The following is a 19580-nucleotide window of genomic DNA, read 5'->3' on the forward strand; positions in this document are numbered from 1 at the left end:
AAGGTATATTGTTATTAAACAGACAATCAAGAATGTAAGGGAATTAGGTTTATTGGGAAAATATATATATTAATTGTAATTGAATATACGTTGTACAATGAAAGTGAGGTATCCAGTTATATTAGATGAAAAATCTGTGATTGCAAATGTAATTGAGAATATGGATGCAAAAACACTTGTAACCAAACAACATGCTGTATGTAATGGATGAGAATTTTTTTTTTGTTTAAAAATAAAAACAATTTCCCCCCAAAAAGATGTAATTGATATCTTCCTGCAATAGTCAGCTACTTCCTCACTCCACCACACAAAGCCGTGACTCGACAAATGCGCGCATGACAAAAGCGTGCCGACGAAACCGTGGTGCGAAAACTGCAACATCATCAATGCGCCGACAACAGCGCGCGGACAACAGCACGCCGACAGAAGCGCGATTTAAGTTAAGGTAAGGGTTATGTTCAGGGTTAGGTTCAGAGTTAGGTTAAGGGTTAGGTTTAGGGTTAGGTTCAGGGTTAGGTTTAGGTTTAGGATTAGATTCAGGGTTAGGTTTAGGGTTAGGTTTAGGGTTAGGTTCAGGGTTAGGGTTAGGGTTAGGGTTAGGGTTAGGGTTAGGTTCAGGGTTAGGTTTAGAGTTAGGTTTAGAGCGCGCTTCTGTCGGCGCGCTGTTGTTGGCACGCTTCTGCGCTCATTCGTTGGCGCCATTTAGAACTCACGGTTTTCTCACCGCGGTTTCGTCAGGCGTGCTTTTGTCGAGCGCGCATTTGTCGGTGAACCACACCGAGCACCTCAACATAGGGTGACCTTAAGACTTACTTGGGATGACTTTTAGTTCAATGGGTTCTTTCTGGATAATGAGTCTGGGACCTTGGAAATGGGCGTTGCAGATATAGTCAGGTTGACTATCCTTCATCTGTACATTGGCAAAGTAGAGGTTTCCATCCTGCCCTACAGTGACACGTTCATCTTGGGCAATGTGCTCAATCTCTGCAGAAAGAGAGATGGGAAGGAGAGGCAAATGAGACACAGCAAAGCAGGGAAAAATTATCCTAAGACAGCCAAATGCCAAACCACTTTGTTTCTTGGCCCAAGCATTCATTTGAGGAAAGAAAGCAAAGTTATTCTATTCCTTCTAAGTCACAATGATCATCTTCATGAGGAGATTTTGGAGGAGGTGGTCACAGCAGAGGAACTCAATTCTTTTCTGTGTTTCAAAAGGAGATTTTGACTTCCAAAACAGATTCCATGCACTTGGGACTAAACCAGAGTGCAAATTAATCCCTGAGAGTGGAGGATTGGACCCATATTCTTCCCAGTCAAACCTTCTCTTTCCAACAAGAACATGTCTCCTAAAAGTTTATAGAAAGCCCTTCCCCTCTCTTGCTTTCCCATACGTTCTGGGATTATTACAGAGGTTGGCATGTAATATATTCTGAAATGATCCAGCAGCCAGTTCAAAGCAAAACACTATAATGCATTTATCTGTTTCTGTATCTTTAATCAGATTATCTTTAATCAGATTTAATCTTTAATCAGGTTATCTATAAGAGTTCAACATCTTTCTTGAATGACATGATCAAAAAGATTACCGGGGACCAAGTATTTGCAAAACATGTGTGCCAATATTGCCATTCTTCCATCTTCACCTACCCTTCAGCTACCTTCACCTACCCATTTACCATCCCTATCCATCAAATACTTCCAGATTCCTTCTCTTGTGTTGGGAACCTCTTGCCTTTCCTCCAAAGCACATGGCTTACCGCCGGCTCTTCTAGTTCTTTGAGAAAAAGTAATCAGTCCACGTGATCTGTCACAATCAAATTCACAGTCTTTGGAAAAGACAGTTTCTATTTTTTTTTATTAATTTTTATTTTAAACACATAAACACATCAACAGACACATGACTTAAAAACAACATAGGAACAATAAGTTCCATCGTATATCATACAGCAGTTCCGAATCGGTTTCTTTGCAGTTAGTGTTTTCCCTTCTATACATTTCTATCTTGCGTTCATAATCTCGTTATTGGTTATCCATTTTTATATACACTTCTTTATTTATTTATACTTAGCTACTTATGATCAAGTATTATTTACCTATATTGTGCTTTATATTTTTACTGTCATTTATTCTCTTACATACAGTTATAGGTATACATTCACATAGTTATTCTTTTTCTTTGCCATTCTTATATTATTATTATTATTCCATTTAAAAGGTTATAAGGTATAATTTGGAATGATTTGTTTACCATCCTTCACACCTGCTATGACACCACCTTATTTTCTCTTTCTTTTCTTTTCTCCCTCCCTTCCTTCTCTACTTCCTTCCTTCCTCCTCTCCTTCCCCTTCCTCCTTCCCTTACCTCTCCCCTACTCCTACCCTCTTTCTTCTCCTTCCTACCCTCTCTCCTTCCCTTTTTCTCTCTTCCTCCCTCCTCTCCTTCTCTTTCTCTCCCTTCCACCCACCTCTCCTTACCTCTTTCTTCTTCCCCTAGCTCTCCTCCACATTTCTTCATCCTCTCCTACTATCTCTCCTTCTTGCTCTCTCTCTTCCACCCTCCACTCCTTTCCTTTCCTTCATCCCTCCATTCCCTACTTCCTTCCTCCCCTCCTTTCCTTCCTTCTTCCCTTCTAACAGTTTCTAATACTCACTGCTGTTGAGCCAGTAGATTTTAGGCGGATCGGCACTGGTGGGTGGGTTACAGGGTAAGACTGTGTGGGTCCCTTCTTCTGCTGTGATGGGTGCCACTTCCTCCTTTGGCCACTGTGGGGCATCTGGAAGGCAATGAAGCAGGAATCGAAGCAATTAGTGAATGTGGGGAGGGGGGGATTATCATGGAGGGGGGGAAAAGGCTACTGTACATGGAGAGAAATTGGCTGCGGAGTCCTCTGGGCTAGGTTTTTAATATACCCAGTTATTCACTGTGCCTCGGGGAAAATGTATTTTAACAGGTTTTTGATCATTGCTCAGTGAGAGTGGAGATGCTTTGCCATGCTCAGCCAATTGAAGCTGAAGCAGTTTACCAACCCATCTGCTGTCTCAGAAAACTAGTAGTCATTTACACACTCTTGTTTAGACGGGACTTCTTGACTGATTTCTGAAATCTTTATTAGCACGACCTCCTCAATAGCCACAGCAATAGCATTTTATTATTAATTCTGATTTATTCTGAGAACTTCAGCCAAGATGAAGAATAAAGGATCAGTGCAATTTTGGAACAAAGCGAGGATGTTCTTAAATCATGCATCCTTTTTGATGTCAATGGGTGTCTCCTTTCCTGCATCCCTCCAGCTTTTAAATCTTTCCTTCTTCCTTGACAGACGGGCAGAGAGCTACGGCGGGGCAGGAGAGAAGGGAGGCAGGAGAAGGAGGGGCTGGCAATTACATCACATGACACGATGCTACCATGACAACTGTATCCATGGGAACAAGAGCAACTGGCTGCACTCCAGGGAACCCAGGCAGGTAAACGGGGAAAAAAGACATTTATGGCAAGAGGGAGGGAGAAATTTATTTCTCCAAAAATTGGAAGTGTGTGTGTGTGGGGGGGGGGGTTATATTTGTGCAATGGACACCTTAAGCTGCATCATTGTGGCTCCTAAAATAAGCTTCATCAGCAAAGCCAGAATGAGAGAAGTTTGCGTGTGAACGCATGTGCACATGGGTGTGTGCAAATGATGCAGAGCTGGAGGAAGAAAGAGAATTGTTGGGCACACTTATAAAAGAGGGAGGGGGGAAAGTAGGAAGGACACCTTGGGGAGGGGGGGAGGCAGAGAGGTACTCACTCTCGACAATGATGCGGCTCTCAGAACTCACGGCTGTGCCCAATATGTTGCTGGCATAACACCGATACAACCCATTGAACCGAGTTGGCACGTTTCCATTGTTCGCATGGATGATCAGAGTCCCCGAATTTTCCAACTGTTTGATCCCTCGCACCTGTTCTGGATCAAACTGTTCCCCATCTTTGGTCCAGCGGTACCTGCCAAAAGGGAAAAAACACTATGACAAAGGGAAAAGGGAAGGAGAAGGGAAAGGGGATGCAATCTTCCTACTGAGTTCCTGTGCTATTTTTTTTCTTTTTTTAATAACCTTTGACTGGCAGGTTGGTCTATATCTATAAATAACCTTGGTTTTCAGTCTGCATTGATTAAGGTGGGTGTGACTGGCGAGGTGGCGGTGGAAATGTACAGTTGGGGGATTTAAGAGCAGGCAAACAATCATCCCTCTGAGACACAGAAGAACTGGGGTAAGGAGAGAGAAATCAATTAGAAGAGGATCAGAGGACCAAGTAAGGTCAGGGACATGTCCAGCATAGGAGGGAATCATGGAGATATTAAGAACAGAGCAGAACCTAGGAGAATTGCGCACTGTGCAAAAGTCCAATATCAATACTGGAAACCCATTCCTAAAACCAGCAGTCTCAGGGCTGCATATAGAGGAGATGAGTACTATATGATTACATGGCTTTGTTCTGAATCAAAATTGGGACTTAGATTTGAAACAGAGGAAGGTTATAGCTGGGGAAAAAAATGGAATTCATACAGATTTGCTCCTTGCAGAATTATCATGTCTTGTATTATTATTACTGTATAGTATCTTTGGAAATCCAGTTTGGTCTACTGCAGTGTTTCTCAACCTTGACAACTTGAAGATGTCCGGATTTCAACTCCCAGAATTCCCCAGCCAGCATTCGCTGGCTGGGGAATTCTGGGAGTTGGAGTCCAGACATCTTCAAGTTGCCAAGGTTGAGAAACACTGACCTGAAGACTCAGACAATTGGAATAGGGATTTTTTCCCCTCAACATATTGTGAGATGAGAGGGGGCACGCATTTCCAGTCTAGTCTTTAGGTTGCTCTGTGTGTGAAAATAATAATGTATTCACAATGTTCAGGAGTAAGCTGGCCCCATGGTGTTTGGGGTTCCTCTCAATTTGAGGGCCAACCCTCTAAGCATCTCTTACGAAGGAGGTGTAACAAGATAATAAAGCAGTGTTTCTCAACCTTGGCAACTTGAAGATGTCCTGACTTCAACTCCCAGAATTCCCCAGCCAGCATTCTCTGGCTGGGGAATTCTGGGAGTTGAAGTCCGGACATCTTCAAGTTGCCAAGGTTGAGAAACACTGGTCTAGTGGTTAGGGAAGCAAGCTAGAAACCATGAGACCATGAGTTCTAGTCATGGCATAGGTCAACTGGGTGACTTTAGGCCAGTCACTTTCTCTCAGCCCTTGAAAGGGGGGCAAGGGCAAACCACTCCTGAAGAAAACCTGAGCTAGAAAACTGTGGGGCCTATTCCAGGCAGTTGTGAGGACTCAATATTGAGTTGAAGGTAGAAAAAAGTGCACCGGGTAATTAGATGCCTTTGTTCTGAATATTATTTCTATATATATTATCTCTACAACGCCTTTCCAAGGAAGTCAGTGTTCTTAACCCAATATAGCAGTTGGATGAGTGAGGTTGACACTACACATCGGTACTCTTACACATGGAGAAAATTATAAAGAATCTGCTATTACCTAGTCCAGTGGTTCCCAAACTTGGCAACTTTAAGACTTGTGGACTTCAACTTCCAGAATTCTCCAGCCAGCTCTGCTCTGGGAGTTGAAGTCCACAAGTCTTAAAGTTGCCAAGTTTGGGAACCACTGACCTAGTCCATCTCAGTCACAGAAAGTCACTGGAGAATTTTAGGTCAATCAGTCTCTCTCAGGCAAACTACTTCAATTGATTGATTGATTGATTATGTGCCATCAAGTCAGTGTTGACTTTTAGTGATGACATAGATTTTCCCCCCAAGACAATCTGTCCCTAAGTTGGTTCTTCAGGTCATCCAACAGTGCAGTCATTGCCACCGAAGCTGAGTTCATCCACTTTGCTGCTAGTCATCCTCTTTCTCTTTTCTTCCACCTTTCCTAGCATCATCAAACACCAAATTGGGGGTTTCTCTCTAACAATAACATTTCCCAGTGTCAGCAGGCCTCCATTAATAATAACAAAAGTGTCTCCAGGCCAAATTATATTGACTTGGGAGATAAATGATTAGATCTTCTGATGCCTTTTTCTTCGTTGTTGAAGGGGGCGGAGAGGAGGGGAAAGCAATGTTAAATTAAATTATGGCCATAGCACTGGGAATGGTAGTTGACTGTTTTTATTCAAACCGTGGCCCCAACCCAACTCCGCCTTGCTCCCCCCACCCCAGGGCCCAAAATATAGCTGCTGATATTACACTCAAATACCTGCCTTGGGGGAAAGAGCAATTTTAACCAGAAAAATCAGAGAGCTAGAGAAACTGCTTAAGAAAAAAATAGTTGAATCTATTTCCCCAGACCAATTCTTCCTTGCCCCTCCGCAACATGAAAGTTGTCTATTTTCCAACAAATAAAAGCAAGAAAAGATACGTTTTGGTCTTTAGCTCTAATGGACAGAACTATCCTAGGATCCTAAGGAGGACATTCTTAGAGCCGAGGTGGTGCAGTGGGTAGAGTTCAGCACTGCAGGCCACTTCAGCTGACTGCTAGTTCAGCAGTTCAGCGGTTCAAATCTCACCGGCTCAAGGTTGACTCAGCCTTCCATCCTTCCGAGGTGGGTAAAATGAGGACCCAGACTGTGGGGGGCGATATGCTGACTCTGTAAACCGCTTACAGAGGGCTGAAAGCCCTATGAAGCGGTATATAAGTCTAACTGCTATTGCTATTGCTATTCCCACTAAATGTTTTCCATTTGGAACGGAGCCAGGATAAGGGGAAACAATATTGAAGCTTGTCCACACTCACGTCACAGAGGGATTTCCAGTAGCCTCCCATTTCAGGATAATCTCATCAGTGGGGTATAAAACAATCTCCTGGTCTGGTTGTGTTGTGAATTCAGGTGGCTGTTGTACTAAGAAACAGAAAAGGTGGGACGGAAAATGAGCAATCCAAAAATCCAACACAGAAGGGACCACCGGTCCCATACTTCGAAGACCTCACCCTATCCAAGAATAATGTCATATCTTTGCACTGCAGACAAGGGTATAAAAGCATAGCTATGCGCTATTCATATCAGCAAAGCAATGACTGTTTGGCTTCTCCTCTCTCATCCCAGCCCAATCACCATTATCACCACCATCACCCCTTTTTGTGGAAGACTCACAGTTTGTCCGGTCAACTGCGTCAGCAAGAAAAACAACAAAAGAAAAAAAAAGAGAAGTGCTTATTAGTAATCATTCCATCATTCCTGGGCCTCAAGAAAAACATAAGCACACAGTTTGTGAGAAGAGCAAGACCAAAAGGAAGAGAAATGCGTAACCACAACAGGATCAGCCAAACGAGCACACTTTAAGTAGGAAGCACAAGGGTGCAAGCCAGAACCCATAGGAAAGATGATATGGTATAAGTGACCAGGAAAGCCGGCTGGATGTCAGCATGCCATATTCAGTGAATGAAACAATTGTGTTCCTCTGCACCATTAGGGTATTCAAAGCAAGGCAGGATGAAAACAGTACTTCTACAGAAGAGCAGAGTGAGTAAAAAATTCCACATTTGAAAGCAGGACGCTTGCAGGAAACTCATCTGATAAAAGTACAGAGTCTGGCATGTTCATTGAAAGTGGGAAAATAACTTTCTGTACCCTTTGTGTAATCTACACAAAGCATTCGGAGACTTCAGCTTGTCCAGAATGCAGCCGTGCGAGCGATTGTGGGTGCACCCCGTTACACCCAAGTCACACCTATCCTCCGCGAGCTGCACTGGCTGCCTATAGGTCGTCGGATACGCTTCAAGGTGCTAGTCGTCACTTATAAAGCCCTTCATGGTATTGGACCTGGGTACTTGAGAGACCGCCTGCTGCCAATTACCTCCAACAGACCGATTAGATCCCACAGATTAGGCCTCCTCCGAATTCCATCTACTGGCCAATGCCGATAGGCTACCACCCGGAGGAGGGCCTTTTCTGTGGCTGCTCCGGCCCTCTGGAACGAGCTCCCCGTGGAGATTCGGACCCTCACCACCCTTCAGGCTTTCCGCAAAGCCTTTAAAACCTGGTTGTTCCGACAGGCCTGGGGCTGACGAGTTCCCCGCCCCCGCTCGAATTGTGTGGTTGTTGAGTGTTTTTAAATTGTTGTAGTTGTTTGTCCGTTGTTTTTTTCCCCTCCTGTTTGTATTTCCCCACCCCCCTTACTTGGTTTGTGAGCCGCCCTGAGTCCCTCTGGGAATAGGGCGGCATAGAAATGCAATAAATCAAATCAAATCTAGATGCTGATGGCAAGCAAGAGATGATTGCCCAATGGTTGGTGGTGCTACGCTCAACTCCCAGGGTGGAAATAATGTGTGTGTTTTTTTTGTGGAGAGGAAGGTTAATTTTGCTTGTTTTGTTGGTTCGTTTCCTTTTCCTTTTTTCATTAGTAAGAGATCTTGAAAGCAGCAAATTTGAGATGGAGAAGAGAAGAGATGGAATCAAATTTGAGATGGAGAAGAGAAGAGATGGAATCTCCTCTCTTCTCTTAATACAGATTTGTATTAAAGGAAAGGAAAATATCATAGTTGCAATTCTAAGGAAAACGATGCCTCACAAGAGATTTCCCAACCTGATACTCTCCAGACATTTGAGCTTCATTAACTCTCATTTGATTATGATGAGTCAGATAGTTAGTAATGAAGCCTGGCACATCTGGAAGGGGGAGATGAAGGTTGGCAAATGGTGACTCGTGGCGATTACCTCAGACTTCTCATGGCTTGAAAAAGCTGCACCTCTTGATGTGGCATTCGAAGAGAAAAGTTGTTGAGCTAAGCAAACTTGTGCGCCCATCGAAAATTACCTGAAGCAGTGTTTCTCAACCTTGGCAACTTGAAGATGTCTGGACTTCAACTCCCAGAATTCCCCAGCCAGCGAATGCTGGCTGGGGAATTCTGGGAGTTGAAGTCCAGACATCTTCAAGTTGCCAAGGTTGAGAAACACTGACCTGAAGACTCAGACAATTGGAATAGGGATTTTTTTCCCTCAACATATTGTGAAATGAGAGGGGGCATGTTTTTTTCTTTAGTAGCCAGTTCAATTCAGAGCTTCCTTTGCTCTCCGAATTGAAAGCCGTTGCTTTTAAAGTCCTCTCTTAATGCAGAGAGTGCCGGGAAATAAACGCAGTCCTTGATTTACGACCAAAACTGAGCCAAAAATGTCTGTTGTTAAGTGATACATTTAAGGTGGTGAGGTGGCGCAGTGGTTAGGGTGCAGTACTGCAGGCCACTTCAGCTGGCTGTTATCTGCAGTTCAGCCGTTCTAATCTCACCGGCTCAGGGTTGACTCAACCTTCCATCCTTTCCGAGGTGGGTGAAATGAGGACCCAGACTTTTGTGGCGATATGCTGACTCCGTAAACCGCTTAGAGAGGGCTGAAAGCCCTATGAAGCGGTATATAAGTCTAACTGCTATTGCTATTGCTATTGTTAATTGAGTTTTACCCCATTTTAAGACATTTCTTGCCACAGTTGTCCCTGCAGTTGTTAAATTAGTAATCCCGTTGTTAAGTGAATCTCGTTTCCCCATTGACTTTGCTCGTCAGAAGGTCACGAAAGGTGATCACATGACCCTGGGGAGGCTGCACCCGCCATTAATATGAATCAGTTGCCAAGTGTCTGAATTTTGATCACATGACCCTGGGGGGGGCTGCAAAGTTTGCAAAAAAGTCATGAGTCACTTTTTTCAGTGCTGTTGTAACTTTGAACAGTCACTAAATGAATTGTGGTATAAGTCGAGGACTAACTGCAGGTGATAGTGTACGTTTTATAACATATGCTACAATTTTGAAGCTTTGCAGTGTTATACTATAGCACAATGCAAATTGAAAATGCAATAATAGTACAGATATAATATATGGGCATGTTTTTTAGTGGAATCGATGCATGCGTGGGTATTTAGGGAAGACATGCAGGTGACTCTCCTTTATAACCATATTCAGCTCCACAAATCTATATTTATATGTAAGAGATGTTCAAAAGAGGCTGTTCCATCCCCATAGGAAGTACTACTGCAAGTATCCTAAGTTTAGAGCAAACACATTTTGAATTTGAATTTGAATTTGCTTTATTTGTATGCCGCCCTTTTCCCTGAGGGGACTCAGGGCGGCTCACAATTCAAGGGAGGGGGAAACAAACAAATTACAGAACAAAAGACCATATACTACTAAAAACACAACAATCATACCATTCGGAGTGGGGCTGGAAGTCTTTTATATTTGGAATGCCCAATTCAAACTGATACAGCTCCTGGTGAGGTTGTAAGAGTATCAAGGCAGTGTTCAGTTAGCCCACTTCAGGCTCAAAATATTTTATACTTGGAACATTATGCACACTTATTACTCTTATACAAACACACACACAGACCAGATTATCAAAATAAATAATAGGACAATTATCCTAAAAATACTTTTAATTAAGTCAGTGGGTTAATTCAGCTCAGTATTATCTACATTGGCTATCAGTAACCAGTTCCGGATATTAGGACATATCTAGGTGATGCCAAGATCTGAATACAGGGTATTTTGTATGCAAAGCATGTGTGCTTCGTTATAAAACCACAAACTATCCTCTTCTTTATTTCACTGGTCAATCAGCATCACGAGACAGTGCACTTTATATTAAGTGCTTCATTTTCATTCAGTTCCCTATAAGAAAAGTTGCCTGACATTTCTAGGGGACAATGAACAGGGCCATCGGAGTTGCAGGTGGCTAGCTGGTTGTATACTGTGCAGGAGTGGACTGGGGAGTGAAAGCTGAAATTGTATCCTTAGCATCAGTGACAATGCTTGAAACACAGCAGGTGAGGTTTTCACAGCAGGGAAATAAACACTATTGCTGATGAATGTTTGCAGATCACAATGCCCTCGCAGGGAATGGTTTATAACCTGAGGGTCTTATATTGTGGGTAGGCTAGGTGTAGAAAGGCATTTCCTATGCCAATGCCTTTTCACTTCCTTACAGATCAAATGTGTCATGGAGAAGGCCAAGCATTCAGCTAGCCTCCTCGGGCCCCCTTAATTTAACAAGCTGAATTGATTCTTATAGGAAGTGTTGTGTTTGGTTGAGTCAGCGACAGGTTGGAAAAAAGCTCCGATCCAATTAGCGGGGGGGGGGGGGAAAGGGTCTCCAGGGATCTCCTTGCCTACTCATCCAGACAGAAGAGGAGAGCAAGACGCACAAACACACAGTGAGGGCGAGGTGGTGGTGGAATGGGATAATAATAATAATAAAGAACCAAAACAGAAAGGTGAATTTTTATGAGCTTATTATCGGAGAAAGAGTTTGTCTCCACCATTATCACTGCTGCAAATTAAGATTTGCAAATCGTAACATGATTCCAGAGGCCTGTGGAAGCCCAGAGCAAAACTCATAGCTCTTCCAAAAAAAAAAAAATAAATTTAAAAATGGGAAATGGAAGAAAGATTTTGATTTGATTTCTAAACAGTCTGGAGAATGGACCTTAAAATTACAACGTATTAATAGACGCAATATAATTCGCCAGTCTTTTTGGAAATCAAATCAATAAATATTAATAAGAATCAATAAGCTAAGATTAGAAATCTGGGAGGAGGGGAAACTAATTTGCGTACAATTTATGAAATGTAAAAAAAAATAAGTTATGACACTAACATCTACAGTGAGTCATACGGCTCACTATATACAACACTATACCACTACAGTACTTCTAATAAATAGCATTATGTTGCATATGAACTGAATTAGAGTCTGCCTATTCTAAACTGTGTGTGTCTGTAACTGATAACGATACTTAGAGACCCACAAACAATTCATTTTATGGGCTAAAACAAAAAAAATGCTGTCTCTTTCCCTTCTCAACTGGTCATCAGTTTAAAACAACTGTTATAACAACAGGATTATACATAATCCTGAAATTGTATTTAAATAAGATGGAAATTAATCTCAATTTGGCAGATTTCTCTTTCATTCAATAGCATCATATTTTGCAATACTTCGTTTTCTTCTGAATCCAGCACTTGAACATTTTAGGATCTGAAGCATCATAGAGTTTTCTCCAAAATCGGTACCTTCTGCCGGCTAGAAAGCATAAGATTGTAAGTTCACGTCAGAGGTGGGTTCCTACCAGTTCGCACCTATTCGGTAGAACCGGTTCGTCAAATCTACCGAACCGGTTAGAAGAGGTTCCACCAGTGGACCCGGAAAGCAGGCCACACCTACAGAAGAGGTTCCAAATTTTTTTGAAACCCACCACTGCCACACATGCACGCACACACACACACACACACACACACAGAGAGACAGACAGACAGACAGACAGACAGACAGACAGACAGACTGACACAGAGAGAGAGAGAAAGAAAAAGAAAGGAAGAAATAAATAAAGAAAAAAAGAAAAAAGAATGAAAAAGAGTGAGAGAGATGAAAGAAAAAAAGAAAAAGGGACAGAGAGACAAAAGGAAAGAGAGAGAGAGAGAGAGAGAGAGAGAGAGAGAGAGAGAAAGAAAAGAAAGAAAGAAAGAAAGAAAACACATGGCCGGCAAGCCACTCCCACCAGGTCACATGGCCAGCAAGCCACTCCCACAAAGGAGGCCACACCCACAGAGTAGGTTCCAAAAATATTTGAAACCCACCACTGGTTCACGTCCACCTTAGGGTCTGTTTTTTATAAAAATCATAATTTAGCCATCATATTATTGTGGTTTCCATTAATAATTCTGGATGAGACAGTGCCCCCTCCTAACTTGATTCTTGGACAATGTCAGTAACAATTAGCATCTCAAAAAATGCAGCCATTAGAGTTTGTCACAAAATATTTACATAACAGTGATGGACATCACCAAAAATCTGTCACCACAATGCATAAAGCCTAATATCTACCTATAAATTTTCTCATATGCTCAAGTCCACTTCTAAAATCTTATGCCAAGTAACTAAGCCTTTTAAAAAATCAGGTTAACACTGTCAAGGACAATGCTTTTCAGAATTCATATATCCTCCCTGACACAAAAGATCCATCAGACTGGCTTCACCTTGGTCTTTCATGTCCTGTTCAAAAACATCCCATTTATTCATCATTATCATTTATCATTTAATGAATTTATAGGCCGCCCAATCCCGAAGGACTCCGGGCGGCTTACAACAATACATTTTTAAAAATAGAAAGTTAAAAACACAGAAACATAGATTTAAAAAGCCACAATATACACCCTGTCTAATCGGGGATGGACCTCGGTCATGAGGTCAACAGCCCGGGGCCTACCGGAATAGCCAGGTCTTAATAGCCTTTTGGAAGGCCATGAGAGTGGGTAGGGTCCGGATCTCTGGGGGCAGTTTATTCCAGAGGGTCGGAGCGGCTACAGAGAAGGCCCTCCCCTGGGTGGTTGCCAGCCGACATTGTCTGGCTGACGGCACCCGGAGAAGGCCTACCCTGTGCGATCTTATCGGTCGTTGGGAAATATGTGGCAGAAGACGGTCTCGCAGATATCCGGGTCCTAGGCCATGTAGGGCTTTAAAGGTAATGACCAGCACCTTGAATTGCGCTCGGAGACCAATGGGAAGCCAGTGCAGCTCGCGGAGGATAGGTGTGATGTGGGTGTACCTTGGTACACCCAATATCGCTCGCGCGGCTGCATTCTGGACTAGTTGTAGTCTCCGAACACTTTTCAAAGGCAGCCCCATGTAGAGCGCATGAAACCATTATAGGAGATTGGTTTAAATCAAGAGTATGCAAATACAATGCTTGTGGACCTGCCATTTGGCTCCCCTAAGACTCTTTGGCCCACTTGATTTTTTTTAAAGATTTCTTCGATACAACCATTCTCATTCCTAGGAAGCTGACTTACTACAAAATAATGCACCAGCCTCTTAGCACGATTTTTATTTCGACACGCATATGTTTGTTTTCAGACTTTCACCACCTCCAGATGGTCAGATTCCAACTGACACTGAATACAGAGTACGAATTATGCCTAACGGAGAAGTTGCCAAAAGAGGAAGGAGTGGTTTTGTTCCACAGATTTAGACATTAAAAAAAAGAAAATTAAAACACATCACGGTTCCTTTTCCCCCCATTGTTCTCCTCTGCTCTAATGTACACTTTCACTAATTGGACAGGACAGAAGAATTCATGTTTATTAGCTGTACCACCACAAGATAAAACCTCGTGAAGGGATGATGTTCATGGGAGGAGCAGAGGCTAACCTTGAATGCTCTCCCTAGTGTTAAAAGACAATACCTGCTTCCTGATTTCTGTCCTTGGTGCTGAAAACTGGTCTGTGTTTTTTAAAAAAAGCTTGTTGAGGGGAACTAAGAAGATTCAAAACTATCATTGAAATCGGTATGCAACAGAGAAGAAGGTAAAATTTGTAACTCCTCCTATATTTGGCAAATTATAAGAAGCATAAACTACAGTACTAGAGGATTGTGCTATTGCAATTTGATCTGGTAAATAGGTATCTGGATTTCGATCTAGAATTCTTATTATATAAAAATTATTCCATATAACATGGATTGCCTGATTATATAGGGTAAAGAAAAAGTGGTCCTGAATTAATGTGGACTGAAATATAAAAGTCTCCAGCAACTGATAAACACACTTAAGGGTTTTAGTCATAGACAGAATGAAGTGTGGATTGCGAAACAAATATAAGAAGAGCAGTTGTGCTGAGAAAGAAAGTTATAGATGTATATATCGAGAAAGATATAGGAGTTGATAAGATTATCAAAAAGAAAGGGATAAGAATTAAAAAAAAGGCCTGCATGAATCAGTGAATGAATAAGGTATAAGCAAAGATAGTTTTCAAGGACAGGAAATTATGGAGTTTAGTAAACAGTATTGGCGTAAACTATGTTGTACATTTTGTTCTTGCACAACAAAGGTTAGCCAAAATAAATAATGTGATGAGTTTATATAGCTAGAAGATAAAAGGGTAACATCCGCTCAGTGGTGGGTTTCAAATTTTTTTAGAACCTCTTCTGTAGGTGTGGTCTGCTTTGTGGGAGTGGCTTGCCAGCCATGTGACTGGATGGGAGTGGCTTGCCAGCCATGTGACTGGGTGGGCATGGCCAAGTTGTAAAATGTGGTGAAACTCACTTAACAACGCTCTTGCCTAGCAATCAAAATGTTGGCTCAGAAACTCTGGCATTTGAAGCACGTAAGCCTTAAAGCTGTCAAGTTACAAGACCTTTGCACCCCTAACCCTTTAGAGGAAAAAAAACCTAGGGGTGTTCAAAGTTGACAGCTTTAAGACTTGTGGACTTCAACTCCCAGAATTCCTCCTCTCGCTCTTCATCTTGATGATGTGCGGACGGGCAGGGGGAAGGAGCTGGAACCGGTTCTAAACGGCACTGTAGATTTGTGGAACCTCTTCTATAGAAGAGGTTAGAACTGGCAGGAACCGACCCCTTCGTCTGCTATTAAGACTGTAGATGACTCGTGTTCATTGTCTGTTAGAACTGTCTGTCTCCTTTTCAATGGTATTGTGACCAATCTATCTTAAGTGTTGTGAAATGTCAGAAATATGAAATTGTTTGCACAAAGGAGATTTCAAAGAATGTGGAAAAAAGGTTCACGGCTAGTAAATAGTTCACCAAATGATGACATGGTGTGTAGAACTAATGTCATAAAGCTGAGATGCAGCAGGTGGGTGCAAAAGACTCTCTTTAGTGTTGGACTAAGTGATTCCTGTTTCCCCATTTATCTTTCTTCTCTTGTCATAAACCATGCATCCATTTGTATTGATCAACATCAACACAGGTAGACTTCAACTTAGTTAGGTCCAGGTTGTTAGGTTGCTAACAAGGAATTTGTTAGGTGAGTTCACACCCAATATTACAACCTTTTTGGCTATGGTTTTTAAGCAAATTATTGCAGTTGTTAAGTGAATCATGCAGTTGTTAAGCAAATCCGGCTTCTCCCATAGTCTTTGCTTGCTAAAAGAAACTGGGAAGGTCTCGGATGGCAATCATGTGACCCTAGGGCAGTGTTTCTCAACCTTGGCGACTTTAAGTCCTGTGGACTTCAACTCCCAGAATTCCCCAGCCAGCATAGCTGGCTGGGGAATTCTGGGAGTTGAAGTCCACAGGACTTAAAGCTGCCAAGGTTGAGAAACACTGTGCTGGCTGGGGAATTCTGGGAGTTGAAGTCCACAGGACTTAAAGCCGCCAAGGTTGAGAAACACTGCCCTAGGATGTTGCAACAATGCTTAATAAATGCCAGGTGCCAAATGCCCAAATTCTGATCATGTGAATGGTCATAAGTGTGAGGATTAGTCATAAGTCAATATTTCAGTGCCGCTGCAACTTCAAAATGGTGGTTAAATTAATGTTGTAATTTGAGAGCTACCTCTATACCTCTCTTATTTTTTGGGGGGGGCTGTCCTGTTAGGTTGGCGGCATGTGTTATTACCCCAAGGGGTCCTCTCATTGATCTCTGACGATACTGCGCAGACTAAGATGTGGAACATTATTAGAAAAGTTAATATCCTAAATAATAGGAAAGACAGTGCACTACAGCGGAGTCTCCCTCTTAACTATTGATCTCCTTGGGTAGCTTTGAGCATCTCTCTCCCTCCCTCCCTCCCGCACATCTCCCTCCCTTTTTATCTCTCAGTCCAAACTATCTCACAGAGTTGTTTGGGAATAAAATGGGTGAGACTTTTTTCTGTGTCTGCCACCTTGAGCCCTCTCAGAAGCAGCAGAATATTAATTCGGTCAAGAAAACAGAGTAAGGTGCCTTAAATGCTATTCTCTGTGGCTCTAACAAAACATTGAAAATGAAAACGCTCACACCCCTCCAAATCCCGTACCTCCAGAACATTTCTGTGCTGTTTCGTGGCTCCAAAATTGACCCAGAATTAACAAAAGGCAGCCAGAGTGCCTCACAGACCCTCCCGCTTGTGAATGCTTATACAAGGAGAGCTTCCACCCTTCCCATTTTAAAACACATGCAGCAGAATATCATTGTTACTCACAGCCTTCAGGAAACTTGATGGATTCTGCTGGAGCACAGAAAATCAGAACCAGCGGCCACAGCATCAGCAGGCAGGCGGGTGTTGAGGCCATCTTCTTTGGCAACACAGGCCAGGCCAGCAATATAGCCAAGAAGGAGACAGCTGCATACAAGCCCTAATGTGACTTGTGGCTGAAGAAAGAACAAGAGAAAGAGCATGCATTAGCAAAAAAAAAAAAAAGAAGAAGAGTGTAAATTGGTTTCCTTCCCCCTCCCAGGAAAATGTCCTTTCCCCAAGGACTGTAGTGCAGACTGCAAAATGGATTGGAGGAAAGGGGGGGGGAGAAAAAGCATTGAAGCCCTGTGTTTATTTGTTTGCATCATCCTTCAGTCCAACTTGTTGGAGGTGCGTGCTGTGTGAAGTGGATAAGCAATTAGAGAAGCCTCCTTCTTTTCACAATGACTATTAAAATAAGGGAGCGGGAGAGAGGGTTGCGAAGAGAAATAGAATTTAGGAATTATCCTTAAATTGGAATAAAGGCAGAGTACACCCCAATTTGGAGAATTTGCCCTGGAATGTCTTTTCAGTACGGAAGGAAAAGGGAGAGCTTCTTTTGTTCAGGCGAGAGAGAATGGATCATAAGGAGGCAGAGTGGAGGGGGTGGGAATCTGGAGAAGGTTTTATGAGAGTGGGTGTTGAAGGGAAAGAGAGAAAAAGAAAGACGCTTGTGCAAGGACTAATGGAAAAGAACCGAGGGCTGATGGATGGAAATAGCAGAGTAAGGAGAATGGGAGAGAGGCAGATAAACAGAGTAATAAAATGGAGGATAAAAGAGAGAGAGGGGGGGGGAGATTAAATGAGTTTTTGAACACCCTGGATATACATAAAGATGGAGAGATAAAATGGATATGCAGAAGACAAACATCAAACACCGTAGATTTCAATAAAGTTCCATTTTATCAGCTCTTGTCGTCAGCATAGATTCATAAGATGCTAGCCTACCCCAGCAGATATTTCTGATGACCAGGAAGATTTCTTTTAAAAATACAAAATAGAACAAGCAGGGTAATCAATAGATGAAAGGGTTTATGTCAACGCATGAAGATGCCAGAAAAATCCCGGCCACAGTTTTGAAGCTGCATCACTATTTGAACACCCTGTCATCCACCTCGCCAGGTGCAGCCCATGACATAGGTACTATAACAGTGTTTCTATTGTGAGTTTAATCAATCTTCCTCCAAAATGTTACCCTCCAGATACCTTAAATGAAGGGAGGGAGGAATATGAAAATACAATGAAATCCCTGTTGCAGGCATTCACCTGCAAAACTTGGGGACATGGGTGGTGGGAAAAGAGGAGGCATCGAATGAAAGGAGATGCCTAATTAAGGCGAAATGACCCAAAAGTAACTTTTCGCGGCTTTTCCTATGTTTGATTTTTCTCTTGGTAAGGTTAAAGATGGCAAGGTGCCCATATAGCTGCTCCTTCAGAGTAGACCTGGAAAAGACTTAATGGGTCTACACCGAGGTGGTGCAGTGGTTAGGGTGCAGTACTGCAGGCTACTTCAGCTGACTGTTATCTGCAGTTCAGCGGTTCTAATCTCACCGGCTCAAGGTCAACTCAGCCTTCCATCCTTCCGAGGTGGGTGAAATGAGGACCCAGACTGTGGGGGCAATTTGCTGACTCAATTTGCTAAAAATCTGTAAACCGCTTAGAGAGGGCTGAAAGCTCTATGAAGCGGTATATAAGTCTAATAAATAAATAAATACACAAGAAAAGGGAATTGCCATATACATGATAGACTTGCCAGGAAGGAAGTTACTGGCTGTAATCTAATGTAATTTCAGTTCATCTCGTTTGCAAGACATTTTCACTGGATGAAACGCGTGAACAACAAAATTCAATCAGTTGTTGGGTCAGAATGACTAGGTATAAAATAACTATGGTAGGCTGCCCCCCCCCCCCCCAAGTTGGCCTGAATCTCCTGGCATAACTTTTTTTAAAATCAAGAGTGACTACTGGTGATTATATGGCAGTGGTGGGTGTCAAAATTTTTGGGAACCTCTTCTGTAGGTGTGGCCTGCTTTCCGGGTTCACTGGTGGAACCTCTTCTAACTAGTTCGGTAGGCTTGACGAACCGGTTCTACCGAACTGGTGTGAACCGGTAGGAACCCACCTGTGCTATATGGACACATCAAGGCAGTTTTTCTGGGCATCATTTTTGGAAATGATTCCCACAGCCTTCTTCCGAGAGACAGTGATTGATGACTTCTGTGCTTAAGACAATGATAATTCTCCACTCCTAGTCCAGCACCTTAACCACTTGGTAAAACTATCTCTCCCGACACCCTGAGAAAGTCATTAAGATTGCAGAAGGAAAAACAAAGATATTCCAAATAATAATGGCCTCCAAGTGACCTTCGCTTGTCTGACTGGGGCGTCTGAAATTGAGCATTACTTGGACACGGGACTAAATATTTCCCCAGGGGCAACAACTGTTTGGGTCAGCCAAGTTATGCAATGATAACCACTGAATTGTAACTATGCACAAAGACTTTGTAAAATAATGCTTAAGCTCTGTTTGAGTTGAGGCTTGGCCTGAGGAAAAGGGGTATGGTACAAGCCACACACACAAAAAATCACTGTGTGCAAGTAAATGTGAC

The 19580-nt window shown here is 42.6% G+C and overlaps 1 protein-coding gene across 2 annotated transcripts in view; it reads right to left on the reverse strand.

The window, feature by feature from the left end:
- L1CAM (L1 cell adhesion molecule) overlaps positions 1–17051 on the reverse strand; it is an 82082-nt gene extending 65031 nt beyond the window's left edge. For both annotated transcript variants that reach the window (XM_087710888.1, XM_087710887.1), the window contains exons 1-6: positions 16939–17051; positions 7129–7143; positions 6771–6876; positions 3786–3982; positions 2652–2774; positions 814–984 (exon numbers count right to left, since the gene is read on the reverse strand). In XM_087710888.1, coding sequence (XP_087567014.1) covers positions 814–984; positions 2652–2774; positions 3786–3982; positions 6771–6876; positions 7129–7143; positions 16939–17029 — 703 coding nt within the window. In that variant the 5' untranslated portion in view covers positions 17030–17051. The remainder of the gene's footprint in view (positions 1–813; positions 985–2651; positions 2775–3785; positions 3983–6770; positions 6877–7128; positions 7144–16938) is intronic.
- Between the last annotated feature and the right edge of the window lie 2529 nt (positions 17052–19580).

Source organism: Thamnophis sirtalis, unplaced genomic scaffold (genome assembly GCF_051295495.1).
Source record: "Thamnophis sirtalis isolate CommonGarterSnake01/CBP01778 unplaced genomic scaffold, rThaSir2_p1.2 scaffold_3, whole genome shotgun sequence".
NCBI classification, from domain to species: domain Eukaryota; kingdom Metazoa; phylum Chordata; class Lepidosauria; order Squamata; family Natricidae; genus Thamnophis; species Thamnophis sirtalis.